A 14,453-nucleotide genomic window follows, 5' to 3' on the forward strand; every position below is an offset into this window, starting at 1 on the left:
ATTGTAATGCATAACAAAAATAATAAACTGTTAAGTAATTTTGAAATGGAGGGCATGGAAAAGAAGAGAATGAAATAAAATTGATGATCAGAACTGGAAAGGGAAACCGTGGTAGTATTAACACTGACAATCCATATGGTTTTTAGTTTACCTGCTGATGCGGCTGTCCCAGCATTCAAATGAAATGCAATATACTCATCTGAAGTGGTATTTCTCTTGGGTTTAGCAGAAGATAAAAGTGCAAGCTTGTTTTCAATGACATTTCCAGCACAGCAATTTCAAAACCATAAAAAAATTTAAAGCATTTAATCATCTAAAATGTCCAGGAAATAGATGATCTATCACAAATGAGACAACTTTGTCTGCTAAGGGTTTGCTCTCCTTACAGCTTAGAAATCTTAAAATGTAATGTTTGGGGGCACCATGATTTATTCTCCAAGGTAAAATGTCCTGTTCCCCAGTGGAAGCTTTGTGCCAAGGTGTAACCAAGCATCCTGCAAGGTTTCTGCCTGGTTATGCTACAAACCACCAAAATCTGGGGCTGATATGAGTCTTCAGGATGTAGGATCTGTAGGATCTCAATGGGTCAGGGTACATTTCATTTTTGTTCCTTAGTAGCCATGCTATGAGGACAGCCCTTTCTCTTAGAGGTGGGAAGGACCTGCCAGCCTCATCAGTCAGAAAGGACTTTCCTTGCTAATCTCTGCTTTCCCAATATTGCAAGCAGGGCGTTTAATAGAATGATAGAATGCTTTGGGATGGAAGGGACCTTTAAAGGTCATCTAGTCCATCCCCCCTGCAACTGGCAGGGACATCTACAACTAGATCAGGTTGCTTAGAGCCCCATCCAGTCTGGCCTTGAATGGTTCCAAGGATGGGGCATCTACCACCTCTCTGGGCAACCTGTTCCAGTGTTTCACCACCCTCATTGTAAAAAATTTCTTCCTTATATCTAATCTGAATCTGCCGCCTTTTAGTTTAAAACCATTACCCCTTATCCTGTCGCTAATGGCCCTGCTAAGAAGTCTGTCCCCATCTTTCTTATAAGCCCCCTTTAAGTACTGAAAGGCTGCAATAAGGTCTCCCTGCAGCCTTCTCCAGGCTGAACAGCCCCAGCTCTTTCAGCCTTTCCTCATAGTAGAAGTGCTCTGTCCCTCTGATCATTTTTGTGGCCCTCCTCTGGACCCTCTCCAACAGGTCCATGTCTTTCCTGTGTTGAGGACTCCAGAGCTGGATGCAGTACTCCAGGTGGGCTCTCACCAGAGCAGAGTAGAGGGGCAGAATCACCTCCCTCGACCTGCTGGCCACGCTTCTTTTGATGCAGCCCAGGATATGGCTGGCTTTCTGGGCTGTGAGAGCACACTGCTGGCTTGAGTCCAGCTTTTCATCTATCAGTACTCCCAAGTCCTTCTCCTCAGGGCTGCTCTCAATCCCTTTGTCCCCAGCCTGTATTGATACCAGGGATTGCCCTGACCCGTGTGCAGGACCTTGCACTTGTCCTTGTTGAACCTCGTGATGTTCACACAGGCCCATTTCTCCAGCTTGTCCAGGTCCCTCTGGATGGCATCCCGACCCTCAGGCGTGTCAACTGCACCACTCAGCTCGGTGTCATCTGCAAACTTGCTGAGGGTGCACTCGATCCCGCTGTCTGTGTCATTGATGAAGATATTGAACAGCACTGGCCCCAGAATGGACCCCTGAGGGACACCACTCATCACTGATCTCCATCTGGACATCGAGCCATTGACCATTATCCTCTGGATGTGACCACCCAGCTGATTAACTATCCACCAAACAGTCCGCCCATCAAATCCATATTCTTCTAATTTAGAGAGAAGGATATCGTGGAGGACTGTGTCAAAGGCCTTACAGAAGTCCAGATAGGCGACATCTGTAGCTCTTCCCTTGTCCACTGATGTAGTCACTCCATCAAAGAAGGCCACTAGGTTCGTCAGGCAGGACTTGCCCCTGGTGAAGCCGTGCTGGCTGTCTTGAATCACCTCCCTGTCCTCCATTGGCCTTAGCATAGCTTCTAGGAGGATCTGTTCCATGTTCTTCCCAGGCACAGAGGTGAGGCTAATAACCATTCTTGCCCTACAGATTTTGTTTGGTTATCTAATTGGGGTGTACTCCTCTGTGGTACTTAGTGGGTGAGACATTTTTCTGCTTGTTTACTTAGACTTATTATTGGATGCACTGTTTGTAGCTTATTTTCATAGACCTGGTGCTTCTTGGGCATGAAGGTTTTTGTTACAGGATATCCCTGGAGTTCAGGACAAGAAGCAACATCTGGAGCTTAAACCTTAAAGTGAAGAGAGTAGAGGTCTAGATATTTCATAGGCTAATACATGTTCAGATTAACCTGTGGACCGTCTTCCAAATGACTCATGTTTTAGCAAATGACTTTGCCCTAAACAAGGACAACAGTAGTAATCCCACGCTAGCTACCTCAGTTGCACACTTCACTAGTGTTTTTGGGGGGGAGAGTAAGGGTAATCAGTTTACATTTACTTAGTCTGATCATTCTTCAAAGCATATGGATGGATATATTGTCTATGTGTTATTCCTGACATTCACCTATCTCTGAGGTGTAAAATATAGTGATATCTGTCATGTTAGGCACATTTTTGTCTTGTGTGAATGGTGGGTTTTTTTGATCTTGTTTCTGTATTGATAAAACAAATAGCCAATAACTATTTTGTTTGTTTTCCTGTAGATACTACATGTTCAAAACCCCTTTTAAAGGAATCTGTGAATCATTGTGTAATTTATTGCACCTAATTAACACAAGCCAATACTTTTACAAGTAATTAAATCAGTTTTAAAATGTTGCACAGCTCACCCATCTGTTTGAAGTAACAGCTAAATTGCTGTATAATACAAATTAAAATGTATACTTCCGTAACCTGTACTTTGAAGTATATGCCAGCACTTGCATTGTGTGCATGTATGTTCCTCTATTAAAAATGTAATTTTAATTACATGCTGTATATATTCTTTATTCTAGCCCATTAGTTTTATCCCCATGTGTAGAAATGCTGAATCCAAGTAACAAGGCAGTAAATAATAGTGGCTTTTAATGACCAATTAAAGCAGGCAATTGTCAACCTTGGCATCAGCTGAGTTTGTAATTCAAAGTACAGATATGCCGTAATTGGTTAGAATAAAATGGTGCTCGGGAAGTACCAAGTCAGCCTCGTCCGTACAGGGTACCACTCCCCAGAGGCAGCAATACCTTGTTTCATAAAACATCCTGCAACCAAAACTTGATAAAACTGGAAGCTAAATAAGTGGTTCCAAAGTGATGGCAAACATAATACAAAGCCTCAGTGCGCCTCAGTGACTTTATCCTGAATGATCTGGACCTTTTTGTGGCCTTTGTGAGGGGAAATGGTGTTCTATTTAAAGGAAGTTCATTTTTTTAACTAGGTACTTTTTTTAACTAGGTACTTTTAAAAATAGCATGGGTGTGTTGACACCTGCCACGTCGATAGCTACTCTACCCCTGTAGACTTGCTGTCTGTTCCCGATGCTAGCAGAAGTTAATTTTCTGCTTTAAATGTGATAATAGAAGATAAGCTGTCCTGTCTGGTGAAACTAATCTAATAATGCAGTCACTGATACCTCAAAAACAGGGACAGAGAAAAGTACCACTGTGCTCAGCCTTCATGCAAATGCACTTGTAATAGATTCAGCACCGGATGTCTATTAGAAAGATACGAGGGAAGTGGAGGCAACATAGGGAGCAGAAGCAGATAAAAGGATTAAAACATTGAAATTATGGAATAAGGCATACTAGATCAAATGGAAGTTAAAATGAAATGTGAAAAAATGCTGGTTTGAATTCTGATGAACTATTCAAGGTTGTGTGAGGGAAGGTAAAAGGAATACGGAAACAAAACTTGTAAAGAAAATGCGCGATAGTGAGATCTGTTGGGCTGTGCAATGATCTCTGCAGGAAGAGGCAAGATGAAAGATAATGGACCTGTTGTTTCCATATACCTAAAACTAGACCAGGCAATACCAAATAAAAGGTTCTTGAAGGAACTACTTCAAGGGCTACTTGTTCTCTGAAACTCACTGAATTCACTTTGCCAGGCATTGGATGGTGCAGGACAGTAAACTCTTCAGGTAGGTACCGTCTCTTCATAAAACCCCGTGTTCTTATTTTTGTGGCTGGTTTGGATGGATACGTTAGATGTGGGAGGATGCTGTGCTATGTAAAAGCATGTGGTGGGCTCACCTGGGCTGGGTGCCAGGTGCCACCAAGCTGCTCTATCACTCTCCCCCTCAGCTGGACTGGGGACAGAAAATACAACAAAAGGCTCATGGGTCGCGATAAGGACAGGGAGAGATCATTTATCAGTTAACATCATGGGCAAAACAGACTTGACTTGGGGAAATCAGTTTAATTTATTACCAATCAAATCAGTAAGGTAATGAGAAAATAAAAACTAAATCTTAGAACACCTTCCCCCCACCCCTCCCTTCTTCCCGGGCTTAACTTTACTCCCGATTTCTCTACCTCCTCCCTGCCAGCGGTGCAGGGGGATGGGGAATGGGGGCTGCAGTCAGTTCACCACACGTTTCTGCTGCTCCTTCCTCTGCAGGGGGAGGACTCCTCACACTCTTCCCCTGCTCCAGCATGGGGTCCCTCCCACAGGAGACAGTTCTCCATGAACTTCTCCAACATGAGTCCTTCCCACGGGCTGCAGTTCTTCACAAACTGCTCCAGCGTGGGTCCCTTCCATGGGGTCACAAGTCCTGCCAGCAAACCGGCTCCAGCGTGGGCTCCTCTCTCTACGGGGCCACAGGTCCTGCCAGGAGCCTGCTCCAGCACGGGCTTCCCATGGGGTCACAGCCTGGAGTCTGCTGTGTGAGACGGGGCAGCTGTGGAGACGGTGAGGGCACATGAGTGTGGAGGGGGAGCTCTTTGAGTGCTCGAACTACACTAAATGAAGAGCTAGCTGAGCACAGGGGGAAGGGAGGAGGGTTAGTGTTGCTTTAAGGTAAGAGACGAGAGCCAGAAGGGGTCCACACCAAAACCTTTGAGTGTAGTTACTGGTCTGATGAATGGAGGAGAGGAACTGCAGGGACACCAGCAAGTCCTGATGTCAACTTGAAAAGACCATCTATACTTGTCTCATTATCAAGGGGGAAGAAAATTATCCTAAATTAGACTGTTGGGATTCTTCCAGATGAATGAAGTTTAGGAAAGGCATCATTGTACCACCATTTTTTCCTCCAGCGCAATGACTGCAAAAATAAAAGCTGTGTCGGGAATGAAAAAGGAGCATTTGCAAGAAGTAGGTATGGCCCTGTGGGGCTCTTGGTCTTGCCAGTGGCATGTATTTGTTAGTGCTGCCAAACAGACTTTTTATGAGCAGAATATAACATGTTCACGAACTGGCAGAGAGCCAGGTGATAGATAAGTCAGCACAGAGCCCTCTCCTGTCAAGAATTAGTGTTATATGCCTGCTTTCATTGCACAGGTTACAAACCTGTAGGTCTTATGTTCTACTTTGTCTTCATAAGGAGTAGGCTTAATGGGAAATTGGAGAGATTGCTACTTGCTTTGTCTTCCTGCTTGCATTTGATGAGAGTTGAAGTTTCTGATGAGTGAAGTACTGCCTGGAATAGAGTGTTCTTCCCCGGAAACCTTGATGATAGCCCAGTTGATTTCACTGTGAGTAGGAGTAAGACCCAAGTTAGACACAGAGAGTGAAATTCAGCCCTTTGTAAACAGGCATAAATCCCACTGAAACTGATGGTGCCTGTGACTTGAACCAACTCTGATTTGCCTCACACAGCTCAATCCAAATGCAGTCTCCAGTACGGCAGATAATGGAGGCCAACATTTTATTTCATTGCCCTGAATATGTATGAGGATAAAATCTGATGGATAATGGATAACTGTTGAAACTTATTGCAACAGAAGATTCTTTTTGAGGAGGGATTTCAATGAAGTTGAATAAATAATAAAAAATTTTAGAATGTTTCAAAATGTTTTATCCCTTTCTGCTCTTGCTACACTTTGGCACTGCTTTTCTTTTAAGATGTTCCTATAAACGTCTTATGCTAAGCAAGAATCAATGCATGATCTGAGCATGATGCACTTAGAGCCCAATGGCTGGTGTATCAAGATGGATGAGTCCAGGTGCCGGTTGTGGCTTATCTCACTTACATGGCTGCTATCTTTACTGCCAAAAGAGGATGGATGTCACGCTAAATAACTTTGTACTTTAGGCCTGCTAGCACTTCCCTAATGATACTGTAGGGAGCTCTCTGCTTCCCCCTTGCTTTTACTTCTATACTAAGACGCCCGAGAGGTCTGCTTTCTCTTTGAGGAAAGAGGCCATGCTAGAAAATAGGCCAGAGAAAGGAACTCCTAAAGGGAAAAGGGGTGTAGGGATTGGAATTATGCTTGATAGTCTTGATTTAGCTGCAGATATGGTAGGTGTTACCCAGCACACCTCAAGTTTGGGATATTTGCTTCCCCCAAATACAAGCTGTCTGCATTACAAACCCATTGCACGTAATTCTGCACAGCTTGGTATGTAACACTGCCTTTGCAGAATAAATGCTCAAGGATAAATCTTGCATGACAAATAAATCGCCTCTTGCTCTCTTTAGCTCTTTCAGGTGAGGCAGAGATATAGCGTAGAGTCAGCTAACGCGCAGACCTAGCAGAAAAATGGATCTTTTTTTCCTGTGGTAGGCATGTCATCAGAGGAGATACTTGAGACAACTCTATTAAAGGTGCAGTTGAATCAATAAGGCATATTCATTTTTTTTTTTTCCCAGATGACTCTTCTTCTTCTGTTTCATAAATTCCTATTTTTAACAAGAGAAAAGTAAGCAGATATTATTCAGTATAATGCTTCATGTCATACAGATCTCCTTTTCTGGCACATTGCTGCTTGAATAGGCCAGCTTCAGCAGTTTTAAGAAGGTTTTTTTTACATATTGTTTTCACTTAGGGCAGTGCAAATTTCTTTGGAAATCTATGACAATCAATTAAGTAAATGAGCAAATAGAATGCTTGTAATTAAGATAATCAAGCTACATGAAATCCACCCTACTAGTACTAATATCTATATATCTCCAAGCTGTATATTAATTAAACACCATGTAAGTGTTGCAATTAGACTCAGGCTGCTATGGTGAAAATGAGAGAAAAAAGAAAATGATTGGAGGGGTTTTTACTGTATGTGAAACTCTTAGTTGTTTTAAAGCATCGTGTTATGATTTGTAAGGTTGCTATGTTGCTGCAGACAGTCCCAGGATGCCCGAGGACTCTGTAGCAGGCTTCAGCTGCTTCTGAAACAGGTGACCCAAGGAAAATACATTTTAGTTTGCAAAAGCTACCTTTCTTCTCAGGGGTGGGTGTTATTTTCCCATCGATTTCATGAATGAGTTTGGGTTACTGAAACCAGTAGTCAAAGAGGTTAGATATTTCATTCTACACAGGAAACTGCAAAGGGGAGAATGGAGAGAGAGAGGAATTATTCTGACTAGTTCTTACAGTAAAAGGGACTCTGTCCTGTTTTTATATTATTTTGTTTTGTGTTTTTATTTTGGTGTGAAGACGCTAAGATCACTCAGGCCTCCCTGCTGGACAAAACAGCATCTTAATATGTTTGTACTGGGAGGCGAACACTACGTGAGACTAACTGGATAATCTGGGTGTATTCAGATTGTGCTGCCTCACTTTTTTCCTGGTGCTTTTGGGGGGCATGGGGAAACAAAAGGCTCTGTCAGGGTCAGCGTGTGGCTCTAAGAGGCCGGGGAGGACCCCTTCCCTCTGTATGGGTACCCTCCCGGGCATCACACAGCAACTTCAAAGTGACTGTATTGTGGCTTTACGAGATGTGGGGTTTGGGACATTCGTGCTTTCTCTTTTTCTCCTGTGTGTAGCTTTTGATGGCTGCAAGCATACGCATTAAGGTACTGCGGAGGTAGCGGAAGAATCATGTTGCAGGGCCAAGGGAGTCAAACAGCTTCGCCACCTTAGAACTGCCAAACTTTGGTCTCGTTAGCTGGGGATGCCAAAGCGGCTGAATAGAGCAAAGCAGATGATGAACCCATCTGCTAATTTGCCAGATATTACCATGGCTGTTTTAAGAGTAAGTTTTTGGAGTCAAATGAAGTAGTACAACTCATCAGTGTGGACACGAGCTTGATGAAGTTGCTTCACAAATGATGAATAGAAGTAATATTTTTGTTGTGTTTATTTTTTCCAATTATTTTTTAAAAATCTGCTTTTACAGCACAATATTCTTCCTTTTGACAAATGAGCCTGTTCACTGGTATTGTGTTTTCAGATAATACCATTTTCATTTCCAGAAAGAAGTGAAGAAGAAAACTGTACAGGACACCATCAGTTTTTCATTGGACTTTGTTCTTATTTTTTTTTTATTATTTGACATGGATACAAAAAAATAGTATCTTGATTAGCAGCTTTGCTGGCAATCCCACAAAACTGTAAATAATACTTTAATCTAAAAGAATGCACTCCTACAGACACTATAGATAAAACAATATATACAATTTAGACAAATAAATACATAAGTACAGCCAGTCATATATAATGATACACCTAAAGTTCGGTTACTGTTGACAAGCTTGTCTAGTTAATTACACTCTTCATTTACAAATTGCCATTGCCATCTACATTATAAAGACAGAAAAAGTCCCAATAAGGAATCGAAATTGATACTTAACATTATTATTAGGAAAGATGGAAAATGAACCTTGAGACTTCTGTTTAAATACTCTCATGGTTTTAGCAAAAAAAAAAAAAAGCTTTTGTGAAAAAACTCCTCCTAAAGAGAGGCATTTCCCCTCTAGCTTCTTTGCTCAATGTGTTTTGTTCATGTATGTTTTGGAATCAAAATGTGATTATAGTCACACTTTTGAAGTGCCTAGAAGCCAGCACATCTTAACCAAGTTGTCATTTGTCCCATGCCTAGTGAAACAAAATGACCTTTAAGTAACATGAATATTTCTTTTGATTAAAGGAAGCCCAATGCAAACACTTGTTTGTTAACAGTACCCCACGTGGCACGAATACTACTGGGTGGAAGGGACAGTAACCTGTCCCTATGAGTAGATGTATCGCTCTCTTTCTAGCTCCAGGTTGCAATACTGCCATTTCTGAGCAAAGAGAAAATAATACATCTGTTACCGAAGTGTAACAAGCTAGTGAAGTCTAGTATCAGAAAATTAATAGAAATAGAAAATTAGGCTTTTGTTGTGTTCTTTTAAATTCACTTGACAATAAAAAAAAAAAAATCTTGTACATTCAAAAGTTAGGGCACACATGCTTAAGGCTCTTGAAACACTGGACAAATATAATGCCTAACTCAGCTCCATGCATAACAGAATACTACATAGCAAGCAGACTCTACACGTATATACAGCTGAATACAGAAGAAAATGCCTTAGAAATATGTACATCAGTTCCAAGATGAACATTTACATTTCTGTTGAAGGTCTATCTATTTATAAATGGCAGGAAATATATTTTTTTCAGATACTATTTTCAAGGTGTACCTTCCAATCATTAATGCAGTCTACTGGTACTAGGAGAAATTCAAGGCTACCATGCTACTCGAGCCCTGAGGTATCTGGATTGGGAGCCCTGCTGTCCTCTTGGTTACTAACCAAAGGCCACAGAAGTGTCAGCAGGAGAAGTAAGGCCACCAGATCCATTCAGTTGTGGATTCAGAAACCCCAAATTACTGCACAGCGCGGAGGAATAGCAGCCTGTGGGCTGAAATTATTACAAAGTGTGTTCCCGGTAGGATGGCATCCATGCTGTCTGATTTACTGAAGGGCTGGGGATGAATTCCACCCTTGTTTCCCTTCCTAAACTGCATATTCTGGGGCTTGGGTAAGGAAAGCTGGACTTCACCCAATCAGTGTGTGTGTGTGTGTTATATATTCACCTATGCAATTAGTTGGACCTTGTTTAGCTAGAGTTCTGAGTTTGACAGGAAGCAAGAGCAACTTTAACAAGGACTGGGTCAACTAAGGAAGGATAAATCTTAATTATGCTGCAAGAGATTCAGTATTTTTATATAAAATTACCAATTTTCATTTATGAAGGATGCAGAAGCTCCTGTTGATCAGCAGTAACTCCTGGGCTATCAGTTGTGTAGATTTACCTTTAGATCTCAAGTAGATTTGAGACACCTACTACTGCTTGTGGCTTGAAGGCCAAGTACGCTTTACCTTATTTACAAGTAGTTCCTTTCAAAATGATAGTGTTGCATCTGTGAATAAGATTAACAATTTATCATGAAACTGCAAACCTTTCGGGGTAGCATCTTCATTCCTCTGTTACTGTTGTAAAGTGCTATGTACACCTATGGCAAAATCAGGTCAGAGTTTTCCTTTAAATTCTTATTCAGGTAATTTCTGACAATTTTATAGACATTCTGAATAACGTACAGACTTAACAGTTTTTCATACGTTACACGTAACGCCAGCTGAAATGAATGAGACTTGTGTGTGCTGTGGACAGTGTGAGTAATCTACAGCTAATAATATAATTGGTGAGTTTTGTGTCTTTGTAACCTGTCTGTGAATTCTTCATCCCAAGTTATTAGCTGAGCAATGTCATGTTTTAGCTCTTTGTTAGAAGGTGGTGCTGAATAGAGATGGCTTGAATTTATTGAAGAATTTTCCAGGAAATAATTTTCATGACATTTCATTAACATTCATATTCAAAACACATAAGCACATTATGAAACTTGAATAAAATCATCTGTATTTGATTTCTGTCTCATGGTCTGGGGATTTCTTGAGCAGGACCTCAGTGAATATTGGCTCCGTGATGAGTAACCTGGGAGGTACAGATTTGTAACAGAGGCTAGAATTTGTTTTTCTTTAATAGGTGATTCTTGAAAGCCCTCTATTTTGCTGTGAAAGTTGTACATAACTGTTATGTACCCTGTTGCCCAATCAACAGAAAATTGATTGCATTCTTTCATTGGACAAAATTCTACTTTTCTACACCATTAAAAATCTGGTAGAATCTCATTCATATATGTACTGTAGCAAAAAGTAGAGCTTACCCTTAAAAAGCTGCTTTAGTGTTACTTTTTTTAGGTAAATAGTGTACTGACTAATGTTGAAGAAATATGCTACTTATTGATACTTTTATCATTTAATATAATTATATATTGCTATGCAAGATGCTTAATGGAGAGATCCACTGATACTAATGAGAAATGTTGCACTTGCTTTGAAATTAAAAGTTAAAAGATATTCATACATTTATCACATATTTTTAAGATAGTTTGTCATACATCTCTCCTGTCTTATTTCACCTACAGATTCTACTTAATTTTAAAATTGTATTAGATCTTTTAGGGGCTACTTTAGGCAGTGGAAAGAAATAGGGTATCTTCTGAAATAATTTAAAGGAATACCATTTGGTGGATGAAAATGTACTTCAGTGTGTGGGCTTGTTTCGAAGGCCTATGAGACTTTGATGTTATTACCTGTCTAAATTCTGCTATTAAACCATCAGTAAGCTGTTTGGGAATTGCATACATTGTATGATAAAATATACACATCAAGATAGGTGTATGAGGTCAGTGCAAATGTATACCGCTCAATTTATTAACAGAGCTCTACATAAAGATGATTGTAGGGTGTTAAAAAAAGAATAAAAGTATATTTGTAATTCTTCATTTCTTAGGCCCTGAGTCTTATCTCAGAGGCTGAGGCATGAACTGTTAAGCAGGTCATGATAGTTTATTACTGTCCTTTTACATACAGATGCAGGAGCTGATATGTGTGATAGAGGATAATATACAAAATCTGAGATTTGACTCTAGAGCCTTTCGGTTGGTGTAATGTCCTTATGAAAACAGCCTGAAGTCTGTAAACCAGTAGTCAAAATAAGAATGAAAAATCAGTCATTAAAAATCCTCTCACAGTTAATATCCCACAGTTTAACCTGTAAATCAGCAGATCACTTTGTCAAAAAATAACGACACTAAACCAAAATTAAAAAAAGGTATTTACATCTGTAAAAATCTTAACATCTAAGATGTTTCTTGCTGGACATGTCATTCCAAATTCTGTGCATTTCTTCTGGTGTTATCTGGTGCACTGTGATCACCCGGCGGTACCTGCACAAGCTGTAAGCCATTTTCCAGTGATTGAAGCCACTGTTTTGGAAGGGGTGAATGCCCAGCTTCCGAAGACAGAGTCCAACGTACACGTCTTCAAGATGAAGAAGTCTGGTATGAAGGGAGGTTTTGTAAATCAGTTCCGCTACGTCAGCTGAAAATATGTAGCCGGTGCCTGAACAGAAGGGTGGATAATTGCTGTCGGGATACAGATCTCTCGGCATGTACCACTTACTGCGAACGTCTCGTATTGGTCCTCCGTTTATAACATAACCTGTGAAGTACCTTCTCCTTGGCTTGGTGTTAGGTTTGAGCAGCTTATAAATAAGATTATCCATATTTACAAAAATATCACTGTCTGTCTTCATAACGTACTTTGCTTTTGAACAAAATGTTGCTACCCACCTCATCCCCATCAATGTTTTCAGAGTGAGGTTATGGTAGGAGTCGATAAAATCCTCCACAATAATGTCATGAAAAATTTGGCTTTCTTGCTCTACCATTTGATTTAACACAGGATCTGTGTTTTTTCCAAGAAGAAATAGCGTGGCTATTTTAATTCCTTTAAAGTTGTTTTCATCTCCCCATGTTTCTCGAATGGCTTGCCTTGCATCAAACTCTTTGTGAGTTGTGCTGATAAGAATGACCAAGAAAGGAACACTCTTCTCACATTTGTTGGGTTCATTGATAAGAAAGTCAAAAGAATGTGGATTTATAGGTCGAGTTCTTATGTTGCCAAAGGAAACATTTTTTCTGGCTATGGATATGCTACTGAGCTGTCTGTGGCCAGTGTAGGAAGAAGTAGGGCGAGTTATACTTAAGTACCAAAGAGCGCTTGCCCAACAAACTACTGTCAAAACGTATAAGCATGAGACCTTTGAAGCCATTGTTCTTCTCGCTCTTCTATTCCGTATGACGAATAAGTAGCCTTCGTACCATGAGCGCACCTATGTCCCAGAGAGGCAGCATATTATTAATGAAACTTGAAAGTTCGATATAGAAAAGTAACTCTGTAATCATTCATGGATCTCAAATAGGAGCTATTAACCCTGATGATACTCAGCTTTTCTTCTTTTACTAGCAGCGGCTTCCATTTCTTGGAATTTTCTGTTATTTCTGAAAAATATGAAGAAAAATTTTCCATTGCTAGATCATAAAAGCTTAGGGCAAGAAAAATGAGCTTAAATATGACTGGCCATTAATAAGCTAAGTGTCTTAATGCATTTCTTGTATATCCTTTCTTTTTCTCATGAGGTACCACAATGCAAGATAGCATAGTAGAATATAGCAGTATAAATGAAGTAAAGGTTTTATGACTGATAATTTCTCATAGGTGATAATATATTAAAAAAGTTAAGCATGCATAGCATGTTGGCTATTTAGGTAATTTTAAAGGTATATGAAAATAATTTTCTGGTTTCTAGCATTTTCTTGCTTCCTACATTTTTGCTGGACGATCTTTCAAAATATGCCATGGAACATTTTAAAATTATTCAAAGAATGAAAATGTACTTTATCTTAGGATTAATAGCATCGGTGGCAACCATGCACATGAATACCTACAGATCCCATTTGGTCTAAATGTTTTTAATGTCTGCCGAGCTAACAAGAGCACACTTTGGTGGAAACTGGACAGAATGGGACTGATTAGTAAAGGTACAGGAGAGAGATACATATGCTGTCTTACCCATGTAAAGATCAGCGCCCGAGTAGAGTCCATAAAAGTCTAGAAATAAATCAACACAGTTCAGTTATTCTTATTGGCTTCCTTCTCCTCTCCCCACAAACCAGTCTTTACTTTTCATGAGCAAATATCATTTGTATACCACGTAAGATAAATCATGATGGGAGCCTAGTAACAGTGTCACTTTGCTGGCTGGCGTGCAGAGCGCTTGCCCACCCGGCTGGGGTGCCTGCAGCGGCAGCCCTTCCCCGCTGCTGCGCCAGTCCTGCCTCCGGCACTGGGGAGCTTTGAGGCTTCCCTCGATCTGGAGAATGTGCCAGCCCTGAAGCTTCCTCTACTCTTAACATGTTTCCTGGGCACCAGTTCTGTTTATCGTCATTTCATGGGAAGGAGACAAGCTGCGTTAAGCCTGCCGGATCAGTGCTGACTCCTCCAAGGCACACCAGTAGCTGGAGAGTGCCTGTAGGCTCCACATTCCTGGGTTTTGCCATTGCTTCAGAGCTAAAGGATAGTAGTAGCGTGCAACAGGTGACCTTTACCCAAGAGTCTTTGAAATATTTAATATTAACTTTGGATAGAACAAAACATATATGGATTCAGATAAAAAGATACAAGCCCTGTCT

General features: G+C 40.6%; 1 protein-coding gene across 1 annotated transcript; it reads right to left on the minus strand.

Annotated features, from left to right (window-relative positions):
- Window positions 1-12,052: 12,052 nt before the first annotated feature.
- B3GALT1 (beta-1,3-galactosyltransferase 1) lies at window positions 12,053-13,033 on the minus strand (the record flags this gene model as incomplete). The annotated part of the gene is made up of 1 exon (XM_082313990.1): window positions 12,053-13,033. One exon carries the CDS (start codon window positions 13,031-13,033, stop codon window positions 12,053-12,055), a length of 981 nt encoding a protein of 326 aa, XP_082170116.1.
- Window positions 13,034-14,453: the final 1,420 nt, after the last annotated feature.

Source organism: Platalea leucorodia (assembly GCF_965183815.1).
Source record: "Platalea leucorodia genome assembly, chromosome: 5".
Taxonomy (NCBI): Eukaryota; Metazoa; Chordata; class Aves; order Pelecaniformes; family Threskiornithidae; genus Platalea; species Platalea leucorodia.